At 42.2% G+C, this 25,954-nt stretch overlaps 1 protein-coding gene across 1 annotated transcript; it reads left to right on the forward strand.

The window, feature by feature from the left end:
* Positions 1-15,098: 15,098 nt before the first annotated feature.
* Positions 15,099-25,205, forward strand: LOC114556755 (regenerating islet-derived protein 4-like). The gene is made up of 5 exons (XM_028579790.1): positions 15,099-15,245; positions 16,043-16,166; positions 18,108-18,311; positions 24,052-24,149; positions 25,074-25,205. Exons 2-5 carry the CDS (start codon positions 16,046-16,048, stop codon positions 25,203-25,205), a joined length of 555 nt encoding a protein of 184 aa, XP_028435591.1. The 5' UTR covers positions 15,099-15,245; positions 16,043-16,045.
* Positions 25,206-25,954: the final 749 nt, after the last annotated feature.

Genomic DNA, 25,954 nt, shown 5'->3' on the forward strand with positions numbered 1-25,954 from the left:
AACGTGCCGCATAATCAAGGACTTTTGCCCGCAACAATCACAAAAAAACTCTGCATTTTTCTGGAAGGACTGTAAACCACTAAGAAGGCTCGACACAACATGGAACTTTGCTCCAATTATCACCAGGAGCTCTACACCTTAACTACACCGTTGACTACGGGATCTACTAAATCTGTGGCTACTTGTTTTGATATCAACTCTTTTTAGTAAACTCTGGGTACACAAACAATGTTCTCAATGCTTTCGTTAAGGTGTAGAGCCCCTGGTGATACTTGGACCAAAGTCTCATGTTGTGTCGAGCCTTCTTAGTGTTTCAAAAATAGTTATTTTGAGGCTATCATAGCAGTGCCCCTAGCACTCCCATTCAAAAGGCCATTTGACCAAAAAAATAGAATACGGGAAATCTTAAAAGTGACGCTTCTGTCCTAAATATGCTTTTAAACAAAAGTTTGACTCTGGTACATTCACAAAAAGACCAGAGGTTGCATTTTGGCAAAAGTTATGTTTTAATACAAAATTGCTGTTTGCAGTTATTAAGGAAGTGGCTGTACTCTGGGTGTACTCTGATGAACAGAAGGTGCATTGTGTATCAGATACATAAGCAGAAAAACAGGAAAAACTGTTAATTTTAAGAGACTAGAAGAGGAAGTTGCACTACACAAAGGCCCTGACTTTGGCATGTGTGTGTGTGTCTGTGAAGATAACAGTTTCTGTCTAGAAATTAGAGGACACCCAGTGCTTGAAGTGGAAAAACAGGTCCCGGTAGACATTTGAGATTTCTACAGCAAAAAACAAAACTTGGAGATATTGCTGGTTATTTATTAACAACATAAATGTATGTATTTATTTAAACAAGATGTGTGTCTGTCTGTCTGTCTGTCTGTCTGTCTTGTCTTGACAGCTTTAAATGTACGGTATACTAGCTGTATCCGAGGTGGTGCGCGCCATCGTCCGGATTTATGGTGCGCGAGCAGAAGTCGTGTTCACCGGGTTAAGATGAGTTCTTTTATGGTGAATGAAAGGCTCGATCCCACCAAGTAGCTCATCCCAGACTCATCTCATAATGCCATTTGGGCGTGTTATCAAGACGCATAATCGCCTTTAAGCGTGTTTATGAACGCCGTTCGGCCTCCATTGACCTACATTACGTGTGAATTATCGCCGTGGTTAGTAGTATGAAAGGACGGAAGTCCGCGGACGGGTAAAGCACAGGACTCTCACCCGATAGACGCCACGTGGCGACGGCACGTGGTGTGTACGTTTACATCCACTGTATGTAGCGTAGACATACACGTGGATAGCTGAAAATGTGAACAGATAACACGCCATTTGGCTTTAGGAAAGTGGTGTGTATGTTTACGCAAAGTCATGATGTCATGTTGCTCATCCAATCAAATCGAAGCATTGACGTCAACGCTGCTGCCAGTTCTGCCGGTGTTTACCTTTTTCTTCTTCTTCTAGTCCATAGAAAGAGCAACGTTGGTAGCCTTTGCTCATTATCGCCCCCTCTGTTCAGGAGAAGACTGCAGCTGGTGTCGCGACCACCAGCGCAGCTATAAATAGTTACGGCGATTAAATGACGTCACATATGCGTGCGCAAGCTGGGGAACGGTTACTGTAGAACACGCTTTAGTCCCCTCTGTCTGGCCAGCAAGTAACAGGATGCTGCTACAAGTTTGTTCTCTTTAAAGGTCCCATGGCAATGGGAATTTGGCCCACCCATGAGAGATCATGGCTTTCAAACGAACAAAGTGGCAGTTTGTTAAGGCCACATAAGGCCATATAAATGTGAGTGTTTTTGCCAAGTAGCTGCCCCTTTTTGGGTGCCTTTTGAGCCCCTTTTGGGTCCCTTTTGGGTCCCTTGGACAACTAAGGCCTATATAAAAGAGACTTCAGATACAGTATTAGAGGACCACTAAGGTCTATATAAAAGAGACTTCAGATACAGTATTAGGGGACCACTAAGGTCTATATAAAAGAGACTTCAGATACAGTATTAGGGGACCACTAAGGTCTATATAAAAGAGACTTCAGATACAGTATTAGGGGACCACTAAGGTCTATATAAAAGAGACCTCAGATACAGTATTAGGGGACCACTAAGGTCTATATAAAAGAGACTTCAGATACAGTATTAGGGGACCACTAAGGTCTATATAAAAGAGACTTCAGATACAGTATTAGGGGACCACTAAGGTCTATATAAAAGAGACTTCAGATACAGTATTAGGGGACCACTAAGGTCTATATAAAAGAGACTTCAGATACAGTATTAGGGGACCACTAAGGTCTATATAAAAGATACTTCAGATACAGTATTAGGGGACCACTAAGGTCTATATAAAAGAGACTTCAGATACAGTATTAGGGGACCACTAAGGTCTATATAAAAGAGACTTCAGATACAGTATTAGGGGACCACTAAGGTCTATATAAAAGAGACTTCAGATACAGTATTAGGGGACAACTAAGGTCTATATAAAAGATACTTCAGATACAGTATTAGGGGACCACTAAGGTCTATATAAAAGAGACTTCAGATACAGTATTAGAGGACCACTAAGGTCTATATAAAAGATACTTCAGATACAGTATTAGGGACCACTAAGGTCTATATAAAAGAGACTTCAGATACAGTATTAGGGACCACTAAGGTCTATATAAAAGAGACTTCAGATACAGTATTAGGGGACCACTAAGGTCTACATAAAAGAGACTTCTGATACAGTATTAGGGGACCACTAAGGTCTATATAAGAGAGACTTTTATAGAGAAGGCTTTAATAAAAAAAAATCCCGGCTCTCCTGGGTGTAAGTCCTGTTTTACCCATCCTCCCTCCTTACACAGACCTACGTCCCTTTATGCTACTCGCTACTGCAAAAATTCACTCGTAATGTAGGTCAATGGCGGGCGAATAGCGTTGATAAACAAGCTAAAAAGCGATTTTTCATCTTGATAACACGCAAAAATGGCATACGCATTGACATACACCGCTTCATGACATCAGCCAAAAAAACAGAAACTTGAGAACAAAGGTAATCCAGGGAGCACAGAACTTGACTAATGCTACGCTTCCACATGGCCGGTTACTTTCATAAACGGACATTTCAACCTCTCCGTTTTTCAAAAATAACATTTTCAGAAAAAGTGTCCGTTTACACGTACCCGTGTATATGTATATGCTGTCAATGCAGCTAAGAGCACGCCAGAGCTGTAGGTGTCGGTGTAACGAGAAGCTCGAGCCTACGTTAGCCAATCAGAATCCACTCCCCTATTTATGTAAATTTTTTTGGTTCACTTCCCCAGACACAGCAAGGCTTGTTTCACCAATCTTCATGCCCTTGTAGTGTAACATAAACTAATGCAAATACGAGTCAGAAGGCACGTACAGGAAGTTTCACATATGAACTATGTGTTACACAAGCTACATGATCAGTGACCTTCGCCTGAACTTCTCCTTTTTTTTTCCTACTCTCTTTCATTTGAAAGCAGACCGTCAAAACCATGATCCATTTATAGTACAATGACTAATACTTTTATATCATTAGTCATCGGCACTAAAAAATCCATATTGGTCGATCCCTAGCTTTTGTTTAAAAAAGGTTGTTTAGTGAATCTATCACTTCCAGCGCTGAATTGTTCCTCTTTATATAGACTTTTCTTTTTTTCTACCAAAAATGTTTTGCGCTGGTCAAGGGGTACTTGGCTTAAAAACGCAACATGTCAACACGACATGTCTCTCTCTGTTCTTCTGGGCCACAAGGAAGCCATCTGGTCTTGGGAAATGATACGAATTATTAAATGGAAGATGCAGCATTTGCTCAACAAAGATAATTAAAACTTAACCAAAAGGAGGATTCCTTTCCCAGATGAACAGGGAGAGGCAACAATGGTCAGTGTTTTGCAAGCGCGTGATTTGTGACACAGAGTCTGAAGATGAGCTGGCTCTCAGGAAACTCCTTAGTTTGTAAGAGATTAAAAACATACAGGTGTTCAGATCCAACAATAGCCACTTGTCTCTGTTGAGCTGAGACTGAGAGAGCTCAGGGTCATGTTTTCATGCAGTGTGTTACATATCGTTAGCCGGCTGGAGCCAGAAGATCTGGACTATATCCAGCTGATAACAGCACCACGGATGGAGCAGAGAGAGTGGATAAAAAGTGAAAGTTCTGGGTTAGCTGGCATCAGGTGCTGGGGGAATACCTGTCTGTTTGCTAGGTTTTAGCAATAGGCTGTTTTGTCTTGAAGTAATCTGATCCTTGTGCACAAGTTTATTGTATTTTGCAATATCATTCACTAAAGCTTGTTATTAACTTTAACTGGACGAATCCTGAGTTTTATTTGAGTCTATTTCTCTGATCTACCAGTAAGCGAACACTATTCAGTGACCATAGAATTGGAGTCAGATCAAGCTTTCTAGGGCCAGACCGGTCATCTGTCACATTTTAGAATAAAATCCTACACTATACACAACAGAGAACCAACCGAACTATACACAAGAGAAATGTACACCCCCATATATACCCAACCACAACAAATACAGATTAATACATTTTAAGCAGTAATACAGATTAATCAAAACTACGCAGATTTTCGCCCTTTTAATACTACTCGCTAAGGCGTAAATTCACACGCAATAGCAAGGTAATGTAAGTCAATGGAGGCCAAATGGCGTTGATAAACATGCTAAAAAGCGAGTATGCGTCTTGATAACATTGGAATTGGTGTGTCATATATTCACTATTGTGTTTGCTATTGTTACAACAGACACACATTAACAAATGTAAACACAGCATGTGGCACACCATTAAGGCTGAGTTATACTTCTGCGTAAAATCTACGCGCACATGACGTGCACCTCTCAAAAAATGCACGTCCCTCGGCCATGGCTTGGTAGCGTTTCACCCCCCCCAACTCGTTTCCTGGTTCTCCTTCTCCACAACCAACATGAGATCAAGGAGAGGGTTAACTTCTCCTGGTCCAGATCTCCCACCGTGGTCAGAAAGAACAGGGGAGACTCTTTGGTTCTCTCACTAGGACTCTAGAGTCACTACTTGCTCCGAAACTAATCACCATCAGTCTCTCACTTCTTCTTCCCTCTACCACACACTCCCCACACACACACACACACACACACATGCCGGATCAACGCACACACCAGCGCACAAGTTCAAACATCAGGCCACTTACGTAGGCTACGGAGAAAGCTCTGCGTGGAGCCTCCACAGAGCCATAAAACAACCTTTACCCTGTCGCTCTCTTGCCTCATGAAAAAGCCAAAAGCCCACAGGCCACAACGCATACAGGGAACTCAGCTGACGCAAACACACACTGACCAAGGCAGTACACTTCATCCATCTCCAATTACAAAACAGAGATAGTGTGCAGGGTAGATTTAGATTCTGAAGATTTATTGTCATTGTACAAAAATGAACAACGAAATTCTTAGCAGCAGTCCACCCAGTAAACATACATCTAAATCTTAAAAGACAAGAAATAAATAGTAAAACAATACAATCATAAAGTAGAAATATATATACACTAAAAGTACTAGTTATTGCATATGATCTGTATGTGAATGTGCGTGTTAGAGAAATGATGATACATACTTTCTCTCGTTATTTATTCAACAGTTTGCATAGAATAATATTAAATTAATTACTATTTTCTCTCTCTCTGTTAAACTAAACAGTTTGAACTCACAAGATAACATGGGAGCAGCTGTTTAGTCCTTGTCTGAAGCACGGTGTGTTCCTGAGGTCATACATGCCCTCCCTGACCAGATAAGGGAGCCGTCATCGACTCTGACAAGATAACAACTGACGACATCAACTCTGTATTATGATTTATTGCATTTCACTTGGAAATGTAGAGAGCTTTTCGTTAGGTCCCCTAATACTGTATCTGAAGTCTCTTTTATATAGACCTTAGTGGTCCCCTAATACTGTATCTGAAGTCTCTTTTATATAGACCTTAGTGGTCCCCTAATACTGTATCTGAAGTCTCTTTTATATAGACCTTAGTGGTCCCCTAATACTGTATCTGAAGTCTCTTTTATATAGACCTTAGTGGTCCCCTAATACTGTATCTGAAGTCTCTTTTATATAGACCTTAGTGGTCCCCTAATACTGTATCTGAAGTCTCTTTTATATAGACCTTAGTGGTCCCCTAATACTGTATCTGAAGTCTCTTTTATATAGACCTTAGTGGTCCCCTAATACACATGGTCTCTAACCAGTCACATGGTCTCTAAACAGTCACATGGTCTCTAACCAGTCACATGGTCTCTAACCAGTCACATGGTCTCTATTCGGTCACATGGTCTCTAAACAGTCACATGGTCTGTCGGGGGGATTAACTCATGTGATGCGTCATTAATCCAGGTGGATGATTTGTAGGCTATAAAGTGAACAAGGTGTACCTGGTCCACCAAACAATGGGCCCTCTTGACTGTCTTAATCCTGCACATATTTTGGTTACTGTAGTCCTATTTCCTATTTCATTATTTCATCCATGCGTGGCACAGCGGATCTGTGCGCACTGTCACCTGCCGTGGAGACGCTGGCCTCACTAACCTCTCCTCCTCTGAGTCTGGTCTCACTAACATCTCCTCCTCTGAGTCTGGTCTCACTAACATCTCCTCCTCTGAGTCTGGTCTCACTAACATCTCCTCCTCTGAGTCTGGTCCTCTGAGTCTGGTCTCAACATCTCCTCCTCTGAGTCTGGTCTCACTAACATCTCCTCCTCTGAGTCTGGTCTCACTAACCTCTCCTCCTCTGAGTCTGGTCTCACTAACCTCTCCTCCTCTGAGTCTGGTCTCACTAACCTCTCCTCCTCTGAGTCTGGTCTCACTAACCTCTCCTCCTCTGAGTCTGGTCTCACTAACCTCTCCTCCTCTGAGTCTGGTCTCACTAACCTCTTCTCCTCTGAGTCAGGTCTCACTAACCTCTCCTCCTCTGAGTCTGGTCTCACTAACCTCTCCTCCTCTGAGTCTGGTCTCACTAACCTCTCCTCCTCTGAGTCTCTCTAACCTCTCCTCCTCTGAGTCTGGTCTCACTAACCTCTCCTCCTCTGAGTCTCACTAACCTCTCCTCCTCTGAGTCTGGTCTCACTAACCTCTTCTCCTCTGAGTCAGGTCTCACTAACCTCTCCTCCTCTGAGTCTGGTCTCACTAACCTCTCCTCCTCTGAGTCTGGTCTCACTAACCTCTCCTCCTCTGAGTCTCTCTAACCTCTCCTCCTCTGAGTCTGGTCTCACTAACCTCTCCTCCTCTGAGTCTCACTAACCTCTTCTCCTCTGAGTCAGGTCTCACTAACCTCTCCTCCTCTGAGTCTGGTCTCACTAACCTCTCCTCCTCTGAGTCTCTCTAACCTCTCCTCCTCTGAGTCTGGTCTCACTAACCTCTTCTCCTCTGAGTCAGGTCTCACTAACCTCTCCTCCTCTGAGTCTGGTCTCACTAACCTCTCCTCCTCTGAGTCTGGTCTCACTAACCTCTCCTCCTCTGAGTCTCTCTAACCTCTCCTCCTCTGAGTCTGGTCTCACTAACATCTCCTCCTCTGAGTCTGGTCTCACTAACCTCTCCTCCTCTGAGTCTCACTAACATCTCCTCCTCTGAGCCTGGTCTCACTAACCTATCCTCCTCTGAGTCTCACTAACATCTCCTCCTCTGAGTCTGGTCTCACTAACCTCTCCTCCTCTGAGTCAGGTCTCACTAACCTCTCCTCCTCTGAGTCAGGTCTCACTAACCTCTCCTCCTCTGAGTCTGGTCTCACTAACCTCTCCTCCTCTGAGTCAGGTCTCACTAACCTCTCCTCCTCTGAGTCTGGTCTCACTAACCTCTCCTCCTCTGAGTCAGGTCTCACTAACCTCCTCTGAGTCTGGTCTCACTAACCTCTCCTCCTCTGAGTCTGGTCTCACTAACCTCTCCTCCTCTGAGTCAGGTCTCACTAACCTCTCCTCCTCTGAGTCAGGTCTCACTAACCTCTCCTCCTCTGAGTCTGGTCTCACTAACCTCTCCTCCTCTGAGTCAGGTCTCACTAACCTCTCCTCCTCTGAGTCAGGTCTCCCTTGCACTGGACTCAGTTTCACTGAGCTACTAACACTTAATAAATAAAATAAATGGCATTACATAAGTGAGTTCAAACTGCTTATTATGCGTAATTTGGACTGACACTGAGATGCATGTTGTTCTGTAACTGGTGTGGCGCTGCCACTATTCTCTTGCTTTCCACTTCGACATTAAACTTTATTTTTTTATTATTCTGCCATGGTTCGGTGCATTCACCGCCCGGTCACCATTTGCCATCCTGGGTATTTTCTTTCATTGCTTATCCAAGATGACAAACCTCCAAACGGAAAAAATTTTCTCGCCTCCACCTCCGCAATCAGCACCTCAACCTCAGTCAGTGAAGTTTTTTTTTTTTTTTTTTTTTTTTCGTCTGCAGTGGGATAACCCGTTGTGATTGGACAAAAAATGACGTCGGAGACGCATTTATAGTCATTTCCATATTAATTTATGGGAGGAGGCAAGGCGGGGTCAGTCACTCATTCATGTGCGCTCAATTTCAGGTGGATTGTGATGTACAAAGGAAAGGTGCTCAGGACCTGGCGTACGAGCGGTTTTATACATGTGAATATTTCTGTGCGTAGGTACTTTTCAAGTTTTGGCCGTACGCCATCTTCTGCTATGAAAGCTGAGCAGGCTCACATCCTTCTCGCAGATCGTTAGCTCAGGGGGGAGGGAGGGGGATGGGTGTTGAGGGAAAACTTTTGTGCGTGAGGGGTGTGATAATGGGTGCTCTTCAAAACCTGCAGTCAAGTCGTCAGCCAGTCTGGGATTTCTGCAGGGTTGGGGGATGGTCTCTTGTAATCCGTGATCTTTCACAGGCCTCTCCAAACTGATGCAGGGTCATTGACTGAGTTTTTGAGTTTCTTACTGTAGCTTCTTTTGGCTACCCTGATCTTCTTTGTCAGCTTGTTCCTGGCCTGCTTGTATAGGTCCCGGTCCCCACTCCTCTAGGCCTCCTCTTCGGCTTGACGCAGTTTCCTAAAATTAGGAGTGAACCAAGGTTTGCTGCAGAAGGTCTTGGTTTGCACGCGGTTGTCCTTGCAAAAACTGATGTAAGATGTTACAGTGTCAGTGAGGTCATTGAGGTCTGTAGCTTGCAGCTTCAAAAACGCTGCAGTCGGTGCAGTCAAAGCAAGCCTGCAGCTCCAGCTTTGATTCCCTTGTCCATTTCTTTACCATCTGTGCCACAGGTTTGGAAGTTTTTAGTTTTTGCTTGTAGGTTTGGATAAGATGAAGCAGGCAGTGGTCAGAGAGGCCTATAGCTTCCCTGGGAACGGCGCGATAGGCATTCTTTAAAACTGTGTAACAGTGGTCTAGTGTGTTTTTGTCCCTGGTGGGAATCTTGATGTGCTGTCTGTATTTAGGGAGTTCCTGAGTGAGTTTACAATAACAATAATGGCGAGAGAGTGATTTTTCTTTGTGTCTGTTATGTGGTTGGCTAGCTGTTGTGTGTCTGCTACGCAGGCTTGAGGTGGAATGTAAACACTGACCATAACAATAGAAGGGCTTACACTTCATAAAGAGAGATTTTGTCTCAAACTGCATACTTGCCCACATCAAACACTTAGTTTTAAGTATATAGTGTATATAACGCAAAAAGTCTGTGCACTGAAAGTACCAGGATGACCCCCTAAAAACGGTTAAAACGTTCAGTGTGGAACGATGGAGCCTACTCGCATTAAACGGGCGCCATTTTGACTACAAAGCAGAAAGGGGAGGGACCACTGACGTCGACTGGCAGCTGATTGGACGAATGCGTCACGTGGGTCTGGCTTCTCCCAGAGCATAATGGCGGCTCGTTCAGAATACGATCTGGTATTTTAAGAAAATAGTTCTACCGAAATGTGTTTCTGAATAAATTTTAAGTGAGAAATAGGCCGTGCAGATGCTGAATCTGTCTGATTGTTTGATCGACAAAGGTCAGTTTAATAGTTTTTCGTCAGTCTCTTGTTGGTACGTTGTCTTCCCTCGCTGTTATTCCCTGCGTCGCTTCTTCCAGATAGACTTTTGTTGGGTTAATTTTTCATCACAGAATGGACAAGAGTTCTCTTAACCCTCCTGGTGTCCTCGGGTCAAAAACTTTCTATATCAGAACTATGACAAAAGAACGTTGAAAAAAGTGACAAATATTGGAAAAAGCTACAAAAACACCGGGAAAAAATCAACAATTTTTTGTTTTTTATTTACGCTGAACAAAGTGATCAAAAAAATCGGAAAAACGGACAAAAAAAAACATCGCCAAAGGTGGAAAAACCTTGTGACAAAAAAATGTGAAACAAATACATCGAAAAAGCGACAAAACACTTGTTAAACAATAAAAAATAATTAAAAAAAATATGGAATGGAACTAATGTGAAATGAATTGGAATAAAATTGATTAAAAAAATCATCAAAAACATCGCCAAAGGTGACAAAGACTTGTTAAAAAAAGAGACAAAAAATTTGAAAGAAATACATCAGAAAAAGCGACACAAAATTTGACAAAAATAATAAAAAAAAATGCCACAAAATATGGAATGAAATGGAAATAATGTGACAAAAAAATTGGAATAAAATTGACAAAAAAACGTCGTAAAGTCTAGAAAAAGAACAACAAAATGTTGAAGTTTTGACCCAGAAAAACACAAAGTTGCGCCGGGGGACGGGGAGACAACACAAAGGTTAAAAGATGGTTTACTTGCAGCACGTAGACTCAGTTTACAGAACTCCAGCATACAGAAAATGTCTGAAGGTTGTTCTCAACAGTGTCTTTTTCAAGCAGTTGGGAGTCAAGTTAGTTATTTCTTTTCATGCAATCAGTAGCTTTTCTTCTTATCTCTGGTCATTCCCGGCATCTCCATATTATGCGCTCTGCCCTCAGGGACACAGCCTGGGCTCTTAGCGAGGTCACTCAGCTTTCAGGATCAACACACGAGAGACAGAAAGACTAAAACAATTACAGTGTTTTCACTCTGTTGTTATTACACACAGGCCTGAATTACACACACATGTTCAGTACCTCTACATGCACTAATGGAGAGATGTCAGAGTGAGGGGGTGGGGGTAGGGGGCTGCCCATGGAAAGGTGCCCCGAGCAGTTTGTGGTCACTAACCACAAAATGTGAGGGGTGTACTCACTTTTGTGAAATACTGTATGTTTAGAAATCAGAGAGACTAAATCTGTTCAGATTACTGATCATCTACAGTCTGTTGTGTATTAACATCAGCAACAGATCACATGTAGAGCATGTTAACAGCTACTCTGTCTTAATAACAACAACTCGACTCTACACACGATGTGATTGGCCTGACTGGAGTTTTGTTTTTCCATCTCGCAAGCAAACCGAGAGTTGCTAGACAGAGCCTAGCAGCTGCACATTACATTTGCTGCCACTAGGGTGGTCTAGATTTCTAGGCTATAGAGAAGAGTTGACCACATAGACAACATGTCTCCGGTTGCAGTGTTGAAGTTGGAGACATTTACATATTAGATGTTCAGTCGGCTCGGCAGACATTTGTTTAGAGGACGAGTTTACAGAATTATCTTAATGACAACATTAATCAAATAACGCTGAGTCGCTTCTCTACAGACACAGAAGTTCACTTTAAAATGTAAATGGAGTTGAAATACAAACTTAGATTTACACATCAACACCTAATTACTGGTTTAAGCCTTGTAAACAGCTTAGACCAGTGGTTCTCAAGCTTTATTCAATAATTTACCCCTTTGAACAGAGATTGTAAGCCATGTACTCCCTAAAGTCTCTATAAAGAGGAAGAAGACAGAGATGTCAGCGATAGATTTACTAAACTACAGCCTTGGACCTGGAAAATGTTTAGATAATGATGGAAAAAGGAGACAAAAACTTGGAAAAAGACGGTAGAAAGAAGGAAGGAAGGCAAGAATAAGACCGAAATAGTAATAAAAACTAGAAAAAAATACACAGTAGAAAGAAGGACGGAAACACTGGGGCGACAAAAGGGACAAAAAATTAAAATAGCGAAGAAAACTTTGGTACACGTACACCCTGCAGTCCTCCAGAGTACCCCTAGGGGGACATGTACACCCTGCAGTCCTCCAGAGTACCCCTAGGGGGACACGTAGACCCTAAAGTCCTCCAGAGTAACCCCAGGGGGACACGTAGACCCTAAAGTCCTCCAGAGTACCCCTAGGGGGACACGTAGACCCTAAAGTCCTCCAGAGTAACCCCAGGGGGACACGTAGACCCTAAAGTCCTCAAGAGTACCCCTAGGGGGACATGTACCCCCATTTAAAAAACACTGGTTCAAGCTACTCAAATCTTTCCTTGCAGATTTTGTTCCGGCCAGCATATTAATTTAGGTTTCTAAAACACTTTAGCATTCTAGTTTTTGTCGCTTTTGCCGACGCTTTTGGCAATTTTTTCTTTGATGAGTAAGTTACTTTTTTGGGGCTTTATGTCGACCAAAAAGGCGACAAAAATGGACAAAGAGGCGACAAAAATGTCCAAAAAAGGCAACAAAAATGGACAAAAAGAAGCGACAAAAAATAAAATATCAAAAGAACATGAACATTTTCCAAATGATTGCTGTGACCTTACTCAGCTGTGATTTATCACGGAGTCTGGTCAGAGTTGAGCCGGCTTTGCATCTGAAATGACTTTATATTTGCCTGGATCATTGGAAGCGTTTGCATCCAGACCCTCTTCATCGTTTAACCAAATGGCCGGTAATGAAGCGAGCGTGAAACGGCTTTATAAAGCTTCACGCATCAACAGCAACTCAAACTGAAGCTCCTCAGGTACGTCACACACCTTATTATAACTTTATCTGTCTGATGTTAGAACAATAATTCATATTTCTGTAAATGACAAAATTACAAATGATTTTAGTTCTGCAGATTATTCTCTCTATTAATGGACAAATTGTTTTGTGTTTTTCTAAGAGTCTGACAACATTATGGGATGTATCTCTACAGAGATAGACCTTTTAGTTAAAGAGTAAGATCTTTTAGTTTAACATGAAACAGCCCCGAAATCACCATCACCAAACTCCACCAGACTCCATGTAAATAATCAGGACTTTTAGCGTGTATAGAGCCAGCATATCTCCACCAGACTCCATGTAAATAATCAGGACTTTTAGCGTGTATAGAGCCAGCATATCTCCACCAGACTCCATGTAAATAATCAGGACTTTTAGTGTGTATAGAGCCAGCATATCTCCACCAGACTCCATGTAAATAATCAGGACTTTTTGACTTTTCGGTTTTATTTAGTTTATTGTTTGCTATTTATACTGTCTTATACTGAGAGCTGCTAACTGGTGTTTGGTTGTTGTGAAACTCTGTTTACAAGCCAGCATATCTCCACCAGACTCCATGTAAATAATCAGGACTTTTTGTGTGTATAGAGCCAGCATATTTCCACCAGACTCCATGTAAATAATCAGGACTTTTAGCGTGTATAGAGCCAGCATATCTCCACCAGACTCCATGTAAATAATCAGGACTTTTTTTGTGTATAGAGCCAGCATATCTCCACCAGACTCCATGTAAATAATCAGGACTTTTTTTGTGTATAGAGCCAGCATATCTCCACCAGACTCCATGTAAATAATCAGGACTTTTAGCGTGTATAGAGCCAGCATATCTCCACATGTAAATGGGTGAATTAAGGGTTTATTTCAACCAAACCAGAGTGGTGATTGTTGGAACAGTGGAAAGATGAACCAAGACGGCTTTTGGTAGTTTTATTTAGTTTCTGTCCTCTTTGAATGAAGTGTGTTTTACGATGATAAAAGTCCTGATTATTTACATGGAGTCTGGTGTAGTTTGGTGATGGTGATTTTGGGGCTGTTTCATGTTAAACTAAAAGGATCTTACTCTTTAACTAAAAGGTCTATCTCTGTAGGGATCCATCCCATAATGTTGTCACACACTTAGAATAATAATCTGAGTCTGTCAGCGGCAGAAACCAGGTTAAAAATACTGACTATTTGTTTTATTGGGATTATTGATGCTCATGTTTTCTGTTCACAGAGCTGCAGCCATGAAGAGAAGAGGACTGATGTACATGCTGCTGTCAGGTCTCTAAACTCTGTATTCTGATTCAAAAACTAACTTTATTTGTAATATAGTAAAACTACACAAACAGGACATTAACATGGAGCTTCTGAGATGCTTTTCAAAGATTGTCTCATGGAGTGGCGTATGTATGACACGCCAATTCGTATGCCATTATTGGCGTGTCATCAAGACGCATAGGCTACTCACTTTTTACAAAATTAACGTGGATGGTTCCCCACAACAAGTTAAATAAATGATCAGTTCACTGCTTTCATTGAATTTGGGCGTTTTATGCAATTTTATAGCATTTGAAGAAAAAAAAACGACCAAACAATGTTGGAAAAAATTCGACAAAAACTTTGGAAATGGTGACAAAACAAATTTGGGAAAAGCTTCAAAAGTGTCAAAAAAGATGACCAAAAAAAAGGTTTGTGTGTGTGTGAGACTGTGTGTGTGTGTGTATGTGACTGTGTGTGTACGTGACTGTGTGTGTACTGTATCTGTGTGTGTGAGACTGACTGTGTGTGTGTGAGACTGTGTGTGTGTATGTGACTGTGTGTGTATGTACTGTATGTGTGTGTGTGAGACTGACTGTGTGTGTGTGTGTGTGTGAGAGACAGTGTGTGTGTTTGTGTGTGTATATGTGTGTGTGAGAGTGTGTGTGTGTATGTGTGTGATGTTACTTAACTAACATTTTAAATGCAGGACTTTTACAGTAGTTTACAGAGTATATTTAACGTGTGTTCCCGTGTTGGTCCTGACTGTCTCCGGTCTCTCGTCTACCAGGCTGCGTGCTGGTCTGTCGCCTCCAGCCCGACGGATTTGTCCGACGTTTCCATGCCGTTGCCGAGAAGAAGAACTGGGCCGACGCTCAGAGCTATTGCAGGGAGAAGTTCACGGACCTGGCCGGCATCGGGGACCCGAGCCAAAACGCCGCGGCCTGGCAGGCAGCCGGGAAAGGAGAGTTCTGGATCGGGCTCTTCAAGAGCGACTGGAAATGGTCTCAGCAGGAGGACTTGGACCCTTCCTTGGTGACCATGTTCAGCCGCTGGTTCCTGGGTGAACCGAAACTGAACTGTGCGATTGTCTCTTCAGTCGGGATCTGGTCTACCCAAGACTGCAGCACTCCGTCTTACCTCATGTGTTACAGCGGTGAGTCTGAATTGTCTGCAGAAGTTTACAGCGCTCGTATTCTGCTCATTTTCAGCTTCATAATTGTATTTAGAGGTTATATCAGACTAGGTTTACAAGGTTTAATTTTCAAAAAACACCATATTTTTGTTGTACTGCACATTGCTGCAGCTCCTCTTTTCACCCTGTGTTCAGGTCTCTGTTTTAGCTACAGAGTGAGACCTCTCACTGCTGTAACGTCTTTGTTGGGAGTCGCACATGCTCAGTAGCTAGGTAAGACTACATGCTCAGTAGCTAGGTAAGGATTACATGAGCTAGCTAGCTGTTTCTCCAACTTCAGTCTTAGCCGGGAGACTTCTAAACGAGGGCCCACTTCCAACTTTGCGTGGAATACCCGCAGAACAGGGACATGGAAGTAGTTCTTTTGGAGATTAGGGTGAACTAGTGTTTGTTGTAGCAGTGTTTTGCCATTGAGAACGAGCTAGCATGCTTAGGGTTAGCCCCCTAGCCCCCTTGTCTCGGCCGATGACATAGAAAGCCGTGCAGATGTTGACCAGCTCACCAGGAGACTGAAGGCAAGACACATTCAGAAACATGATCTCACTCAGAACACCATGGATGGTTTTTTCCCAAGTTTGTATGTCTGAGGAAGCACCAGAGACACAAAATAACATACAAACAGCATAGTATGCCTTTTAAAGTGTCTGCAGAAGTTGTCAAAGTCGTTCTAAATGATTTTCTTGTTATGAATAATCCCGCTGGTTTGTGTCCTTGGTTCTCTATCAGCTGACTCTAACCGTCACATCTTGGTGTCGCAGAAGATGAGTTGGTCTGATGCTCAGACTTACTGCCGCTCCAAATACACCGACCTGAGCACCGTCCGCAGTCTGGAGGACAACAAGGACATCGCCAGTCTGCTGCAGAGCCTCATCAGCCTCAAAGGTAGGGTGAGGGAGGCGCCTGTCCCAGATCCTACAGGGGAGGGGGGCCTGTCTAGGGTGACCAGATGAGAATGGGTAAAATTCGGGACCAATCACTGCTTCTCGTGGCTGCCTGCACTTAACATGAATTTCAAAACTCTGCACCAAAATTATTTATGATTTTTATTCAGAAACTCAACTGTCTGTCTTGTAAACCCGAAAATACAAATAAAAAATCATTAAAATCATGAACTCAAGTGATGCTGGCTGCAGGACAACTCAATTAAAAACCACCATGAACAGTTTTTAATGTTTAACTACTCGAGAGTCTGCTCTTGAGACTTTGCTCTAATTTTTGGGGCAATTAGGGCAGGATTCGGGACAACTGCTTGGATTTCGGGACTGTCCCAAATTTCTCAGGACTACTATTTTCCTGATTACTATTATCCTTCCAATAAGATATCACGGTGCGTCACCTCCTCAATATTATTATGTGGGGTTTGATCATGGACCACAAAACATGCAAGACTTAATCCATCTTCCAAAACCATCAATGTAGCGTTACTCGGCCAGGCATGCAAAACAAATACTTATTTACGGACTTCAATATTAAACGGAAAATAATCTCAACTTGAAAAAGCACAACGTGGGCTCAACATAATGCTTTCAGGCCGGAGAGTGGAGTTCACTTCTTGGTGAAAACTAAATCATTTCACCCAGGAAACGCATTTCCACACCACCATCTTTTTCCTAAACATAACAAATTGTTTTGGTGCCTAAACCTCTGTTATATTTTACTATTGAAAGGTTTTATTTAGTTTATTGTTTGCTATTTATACTGTCTTATACTGAGAGCTGCTAACTGGTGTTTGGTTGTTGTGAAACTCTGTTTACATGCACACTAATATTCCACTATTATTCCAAATATGACAATATATTCCGAATATGAAACATGCCTTCTTTACACATGTATACAGCGCATTCAAAATCTGTGTCTCAGTCAGGGTTTTTTTACTGCCGTTTGTGACAGTTTGCGGCTTGCGGCTAATTGACCGCAGCTGGAAAACTTTGGAAAAAATCCTGTTTTACACGGCTGCACGTAAACAGGAATGGCAGTAGCTCAGTCAGTAGTGAGTTGGGTTGGGAACCATAGGGGTTGCTGGTTCAAGTCCCCATACAGTACAGGCCAAAAGTTTGGACACACCTTCTCATTCAATGCATTTCCTTTATTTGCTTCGTAGATTCTCACTGAAGGCATCAAAACTACTGTATGAATGAACACATATGGAATTATGTACTTAACAAAAAAGTGTGAAATAACTGAAAACATGTCTTATATTTTAGATTCTTTAAAGTAGCCACCCTTTGCTTTTTTTGATAACTCTGCAAACCCTTGGTGTTCTCTCAATGAGCTTCATGAGGTAGTCACCTGAAATGGTTTTACCTTCACAGGTGTGCTTTGTCAGGGTTAATTAGTGGAATTATTTCCCTTATTAATAAAAAAGCAAAGGGTGGCTACTTTGAAGAATCTAAAATATAAGACATGTTTTCAGTTATTTCACACTTTTTTGTTAAGTACATAATTCCATGTGTGTTCATTCATAGTTTTGATGCCTTCAGTGAGAATCTACAATGTAAATAGTCATGAAAATAAAAAGGAAACTCATTGAATGAGAAGGTGTGTCCAAACTTTTGGCCTGTAATGTACATGCATGGTGCATGGTGGTGGACTCCTAGCTGGAGAGGTGCTACCAGTTCACCTCCTGGGCACCGCCAAGGTGCTGTGGTGCCTTTCCATGGGCAGCTCCCCTACTCTGACATCTCTCCATTATTGTATTTATAAGTACTGAGCATGTGTGTGTAATTTCTGTATGTAATGTGTGTAATAACAACAGAGTGAAAACATTGTAATTTCCCCTTGTGGGATTAATTAAGCTAAAGACCCAGATATCCTGTTTTCCAGATCTAGTTCCTGCCGCCTGGATCGGTTTGCACAGAAACTTCTGGATGTGGTCGGACGCGAGCAACGCCTCCTACAGTAGCTGGGCGGATAAGCAGCCGGACATGGGGGGGAGTAAAGACTGTGTGAAGATGAAGATAGACGACCACACGGCCGACTGGAGCACTGAATCCTGCAGCAATGCGATGTTCTTCATCTGTTACTCAGGTGAGTCCGGCTCCTAGTTTCTGTTTCTGCAGAAAGGCTGGGTTAAAACAATCGATTCTCGCAATTAATTCTGTGTTTGAGTGATCAATCTGCACACGCATAATTACACAGCATTATTTAAACAATTAAAACATTTAAAACTTAAATGTACAATATGTAATTTCAACACATTCTCACTCTCCCGTCGTGTTAAATATGGATGCTTGGTCATGTGCGTTTGGCATTTGTTATTCACGCTAAAAGTCTCCTTTAGCGTCTGGAGTTTTGGCATCACTATCTCTCTTCATACTACTCTCTACTGCTGTCTCTCTACATACTACTCTCTACTGTAGTCTCTCTACATACTACTCTCTACTGCTGTCTCTCTACATACTACTCTCTACTGTAGTCTCTCTACATACTACTCTCTACTGTTGTCTCTCTTCATACTACTCTCTACTGTTGTCTCTCTTCATACTACTCTCTACTGCTGTCTCTCTTCATACTACTCTCTACTGTTGTCTCTCTTCATACTACTCTCTACTGTCTCTCTACATACTACTCCTTCATACTACTCTCTACTGCTGTCTCTCTACATACTACTCTGTACATACTACTCTCTCTGTTGTCTCTCTTCATACTACTCTCTCTGCTGTCTCTACATACTACTCTCTGTGCTGTCTCTCTACATACTACTCTCTACTGCTGTCTCTCTACATACTACTCTCTACTGTTGTCTCTCTACATACTACTCTCTACTGTTGTCTCTACATACTACTCTCTACTGCTGTCTCTCTACATACTACTCTCTACTGTTGTCTCTCTACATACTACTCTCTCTGCTGTCTCTCATACTACTACTCTCTACTGTTGTCTCTCTACATACTACTCTCTACTGCTGTCTCTCTACATACTACTCTCTACTGCTGTCTCTCTACATACTACTCTCTACTGTTGTCTCTCTACATACTACTCTCTACTGTTGTCTCTCTACATACTACTCTCTACTGTTGTCTCTCTACATACTACTCTCTACTGCTGTCTCTCTACATACTACTCTCTCTGCTGTCTTTCTACATCTCTCTACTGCTGTCTCTCACATACTACTCTCTACTGTTGTCTCTCTACATACTACTCTCTACTGTTGTCTCTCTACATACTACTCTCTACTGTTGTCTCTCTACTGTCTCTCTACATACTACTCTCTACTGCTGTCTCTCTACATACTACTCTCTACTGTTGTCTCTCTCTACTCTCTACTGTTGTCTCTCTACATACTACTCTCTACTGCTGTCTCTCTACATACTACTCTCTACTGCTGTCTCTCTACTACTACTACTCTCTACTGTTGTCTCTCTACATACTACTCTCTACTGCTGTCTCTCTACATACTACTCTCTACTGCTGTCTCTCTACATACTACTCTCTGCTGCTGTCTCTACATACTACTCTCTACTGTTGTCTCTCTACATACTACTCTCTGCTGTGTCTCTCTACTACTCTCTACTGTTGTCTCTCTACTCTCTACTGTTGTCTCTCTACATCTACTCTCTACTGTTGTCTCTACATACTACTCTCTACTACTGTCTCTCTCTACTACTCTCTACTGCTGTCTCTCTACATACTACTACTCTCTACTACTCTCTACTGCTGTCTCTCTACATACTACTCTCTACTGTGTCTCTCTACATACTACTCTCTACTGTTGTCTCTCTACATACTACTCTCTACTGTTGTCTCTCTACATACTCTCCTCTACTGTTGTCTCTCTACATACTACTCTCTACTGCTGTCTCTCTACATACTCTCTACTGCTGTCTCTCTACATACTACTCTCTGCTGTCTCTCTCATACTACTCTCTGCTGTCTCTCTACATACTCTCTACTGTTGTCTCTCTACATACTACTCTCTACTTGTCTCTCTACATACTACTCTCTACTGTTGTCTCTCTACATACTACTCTCTACTGCTGTCTCTCTACATACTACTCTCTACTGTTGTCTCTCTACATACTACTCTCTACTGTTGTCTCTCTACATACTACTCTACTGTTGTCTCTCTACATACTACTCTCTACTGTTGTCTCTCTACATACTACTCTCTACTGTTGTCTCTCTACATACTACTCTCTACTGTTGTCTCTCTACATACTACTCTCTACTACTGTTGTCTCTCTACATACTACTCTCTACTGTTGTCTCTCTACATCTACATACTACTCTCTCTACATACTACTCTCTACTGCTGTCTCTCTCTCTACTCTCTATACTACTCTCTCTACTGTTGTCTCTCTACATACTACTCTCTACTGTTGTCTCTCTACTCTCTACTACTCTCTACTGTTGTCTCTCTCTACATACTACTCTCTACTGCTGTCTCTCTACATACTCTACTACTCTCTACTGTTGTCTCTCTACATACTACTCTCTACTGCTGTCTCTCTACATACTACTCTCTACTGCTGTCTCTCTACATACTACTCTCTACTGCTGTCTCTCTACATGCTACTCTCTACTGCTGTCTCTCTATACTACTCTCTACTGTTGTCTCTCTACATACTACTCTCTACTGTTGTCTCTCTACATACTACTCTCTACTGCTGTCTCTCTACATACTACTCTCTACTGCTGTCTCTCTCTCTACATTGTCTACTCTCTCTACTGTTGTCTCTCTACATACTACTCTCTACTGTTGTCTCTCTACATACTACTCTCTACTGCTGTCTCTACTACATACTACTCTCTCTGTTGTCTCTCTACATTGTCTCTCTGTCTCTCTACACTACTCTCTACTGTTGTCTCTCTACATACTACTCTCTGCTGCTGTCTCTCTACATACTACTCTCTACTGTTGTCTCTCTACATACTACTCTCTACTGTTGTCTCTCTACATACTACTCTCTACTGCTGTCTCTCTACATACTACTCTCTACTGTTGTCTCTCTACATACTACTCTCTACTGTTGTCTCTCATACTACTCTCTACTCTCTCTCTACATACTCTCTACTGTCTCTCTACATACTACTCTCTGTTGTCTCTCTACATACTACTCTCTACTGTTGTCTCTCTACATACTACTCTCTACTGTTGTCTCTCTACATACTACTCTCTACTGTTGTCTCTCTACATACTACTCTCTACTGCTGTCTCTCTACATACTACTCTCTACTGTTGTCTCTCTACATACTACTCTCTGCTCTCTCTACTGCTCTCTCTCTGTGTCTCTCTACATACTACTCTCTACTGCTGTCTCTCTACATACTACTCTCTACTGTTGTCTCTCTACATACTACTGCTGTCTCTCTACATACTACTCTCTACTGTCTCTCTACATACTACTCTCTACTGTTGTCTCTACATACTCTCTACTGTTGTCTCTCTACATACTACTCTCTACTGTGTCTCTACATACTACTCTCTACTCTCTCTACATACTACTCTCTCTACTCTCTACATACTACTCTCTACTGCTGTCTCTCTACACTACTGTTGTCTCTCTACATCTCTCTACTGCTGTCTCTCTACATACTACTCTCTACTGCTGTCTCTCTACATACTACTCTCTACTGCTGTTCTCTCTCTACATACTACTGTTGTCTCTCTACATACTGTCTCTCTACATACTACTCTCTACTGCTGTCTCTCTACATACTACTCTCTACTGTTGTCTCTCTCTACTCTCTACTGTTGTCTCTACATACTGCTCTCTACTGTCTCTCTACATACTACTCTACTGCTGTCTCTCTACATACTACTCTCTACTGTTGTCTCTCTTCATACTACTCTCTACTGTTCTCTCTACATACTCTCTACTGTTGTCTCTACATACTACTCTCTACTGCTGTCTCTACATACTACTCCTGCTACTCTACGTTGTCTCTCTACATACTACTCTCTACTGTTGTCTCTCTACATACTACTCTCTACTGTTGTCTCTCTACATACTACTCTCTACTGTTGTCTCTCTACATACTACTCTCTACTGTTGTCTCTTCATACTACTCTACTGTTGTCTCTCTACATACTACTCTCTACTTCCACTGTTTCTTCATACTACTCTCTACTGTTGTCTCTCTACATTGTTGGAACTGTTGTCTCTCTCCATACTACTCTCTACTGTTGTCTCTCTTCATACTACTCTCTACTGTTGTCTCTCTCGTTGTCTCTCTACTGTTGTCTCTCTTCATACTACTCTCTACTGTTGTCTCTCTACATACTACTCTCTACTGTTGTCTCTCTACATTCTCTCTGTACTACTGGTGGACATATATCTCTACTGTTGTCTCTACATACTACTCTCTACTGTTTCTCTTACATGGACTCTCTGGTCTCTCCATACTACTCTCTATGCTGTCTCTCATATACTACTCTCTACTGCTGTCTCTCTACATACTACTTCTACATGTCTCTCTACATACTATGCTACTGCTGTCTCTCTACATACTAAAAGTCCTGATTCTTTCACATGGTCTCTAGTCTACTCTCTACTGCTGTCTCTATATGCTGGCTCTATACACTGTCTCTAAAAGTCCTGATTACTTCTCTATGGAGTCTCTCTACATGGAGATATGCTGTCTCTCTACATACTACTAAAAGTCCTGATTATTTACATGGAGTCTGGTGGAGTTACTCTCTACATACTATTCTACTGTTGTCTCTCTACATTGCTTTCTGCTGTTGTACAAAGAATGCAAAAATGTCTCTCAATTACTAATCATATGTACATCTCTAACAGTGAAAGACTAGAATCCCAAACTAAAATTGTCTCTCTAAAATCACATCTCTATGAATTTCTCTACAACTACTCTCTAACCATCTACATACTATGAGGAAAAACAAGTCTCTTTGTCCCCCATACAACTCTCTACTGTATTCTGGCTCCTACTGCTGTCTCTCTACATACTACTCTTAGTCTTTCTCTACATACTACTCTCTACTGTTGTCCCTACAATCCTCTACCAATTATCTACATCAAATACACTACTCTACCTGTCTCTCTACTCTCTTACCTGTCTCTCTAATACTACTCTCTACTGTCAACACCCAAACAACTACATCCAACGTCACCACCATACTACTCTCTAAGAGCTTTCTCTCTACACTACTCTCTACTGCTGTCTCTCTACAAGATTGTTGATCTGCACAAGGCTCTCTGGGCTACACAGAGAATCTACTGCTGTCTCTCTACATACAACTTGGAGAGAAAAGATCAACTACTCTCGGTGCAGTTATCTACATACTAATGGAAGTCTCTCCACACCACTCTCTACTGTTGTCTCAACCTCTCTACGGTCTGGGCCTCCACACAAGATCTCTACTGTTGTCTCTCCCATGATCATCTCCGACTCTGAGGAATCATCCCAAAACCACTCTCTACTGATGAATCAACTGAAGGCAGCTGGGACCACAGTTACTCTCTACATACTACTCTGTTGGTAACTCTCTCTCTACTCTCTACTGTCTCTCATGGAATGAAATCCTGCTGTCTTTCTACTACTCTCTCCTGCTGTCTCTCTACAAACACTCTCTACTGCTGTCTCTACATACTACTCTCTATTCTCCACCTGGACGACTGTTGTCTCTCTACATAGAACCTTTTTCGTTTTGACTGAGACCAAAAAAGTGTTTTCTTTGGTTCCTTCCTTTGACATTTGTATAGGGGCAATTATAAATTCACTCCGGGCCAGTAGAACATTGTTTTTCACTCCCCTGACTGGACAACATTGAACCTTGATATGTGTTTGGTTGTTGTGTGTGCAGACGTGCGAGTGTCGGCGCTGCGGTCGGTGAAAGTTCGGCTGAGTGGAGGATCTGTTGAGCTGAACGACCCGGCGCTGCAGGACGCCATCCTGCTGCAGGTCAGACGCTGCTACGCTGCAGCTTTGTGTCTCTACAGGTTTTAAAGTGGTGGGGTGGCAGTAGTTCAGTCAGTCAGTAGGGAGTTGGGTTGGGAACTAGAGTGTTGCTGGATATAGAGCCAGCATATTTCCACATGTTTATTTCAACCAAACCAGAGTGGTGATTGTTGGAACAGAGGAAAGACCAAGACGGCTTTTGGTAGTTTTATTTAGTTTCTGTCCACTTTGAATGAAGTGTGTTTTACGATGAAAAGTCCTGATTATTTACATGGAGTCTGGTGGAGATATGCTGGCTCTATACATGCTAAAAGTCCTGATTATTTACATGGAGTCTGGTGGAGATATGCTGGCTCTATACACTTTTCCTGATTATTTACATGGAGTCTGGTGGAGATATGCTGGCTCTAATACTAAAAGTCCTGATTATTTACATGGAGTCTGGTGGAGATATGCTGGCTCTAATGCTAAAAGTCCTGATTATTTTCATGGAGTCTGGTGGAGATATGCTGGCTCTATACACGCTTAAAATGTCCTGATTATTTACATGGAGTTTGGTGGAGATATGCTGGCTCTGTACAAAATAAAAGTCCTGATTATTTACATGGAGTCTGGTGGAGATATGCTGGCTCTATACACGCTAAAAGTCCTGATTATTTACATGGAGTCTGGTGGAGATATGCTGGCTCTATACACGCTAAAAGTCCTGATTATTTACAAGGAGTCTGGTGGAGATATGCTGGCTCTATACACGCTAAAAGTCCTGATTATTTACATGGAGTCTGGTGGAGTTTGGTGATGGTGATTTCGGGGCTGTTTCATGTTAAACTAAAAGGATCTTACTCTTTAACTAAAAGCTCTATCTCTGTAGGGATCTCTTTCATTTGCACATTAACGTTAACTTGCAGCCTGTTGAAACCGTTTCAGCTGCAGCAGAAGCTGGAGGCAGCGGGGATCAGAGAGGAAGTGAAGCTGAGATGGAGGAAGCAGCCCGATGGGAAGGTTTTCCACAGAGCGCCACCTACTGGCTGGGAGGAGGAACCTGGGATCCATATTTAATAAGTTAATAATCTGCAAGGGGATTCATTCTGTGCTGATGTTTCTGTTTCAGATGAAAGTTCATTTTATATTTAGGTTTTCAACTGTCATCAGAAATTTCAGTTTTTTTCAGCTTTTGTCCTTTTTTTGTCACTTTCTTTCGAGGTTTTGCCGCTTTGTCTTTCAACATTACAAATGTATTTGCTTTATTAAAATTAAAGGTGTTGTAGCTAGGATTGTGAAGATCAAGGAACAATTTCAACATGAACAACTTTCTCAGTCCCTCCCCCCACTTTCTGCTGAAGCCCAAAACGGTCTCCTAAGCCCCTCCCCCACAAGGGAGAATGAATGTGTGTGCATGAGTAGTGATTGACACACAGTTAGACACCCCCCCTGGCCCTGATTGGTGCATCTGAACAGGGAGACACCTCCCCCTGGCCCTGATTGGTGCTGGATTTATTTTAATGACCAGCTTCATGTAGTTCTACTGGAACATAGGGTCAGTTTCAGCAGATATGACAGAAAGGTAGTTTTATAAGTCTTACCTACTGCACCTTTAATGTTTGACCTGAAAAATGACTTCAACCATTAACAATAAACTTCTATCTGGACTAATGGTTGCCTGTGTGTTGTGTGTGTGTGTGTGTGTGTGTGTGTCTCTGTGTATGTGTGTGTGTGTGTGTGTCTTTGTGTTTGTGTGTGTGTGTGTCTCTGTGCTCTGTGTGTGTGTGTGTGTGTGTGTGTGTGTGTGTGTGTTTTTAACATCGGTG

Source organism: Perca flavescens, chromosome 6 (assembly GCF_004354835.1).
Source record: "Perca flavescens isolate YP-PL-M2 chromosome 6, PFLA_1.0, whole genome shotgun sequence".
NCBI classification, from domain to species: domain Eukaryota; kingdom Metazoa; phylum Chordata; class Actinopteri; order Perciformes; family Percidae; genus Perca; species Perca flavescens.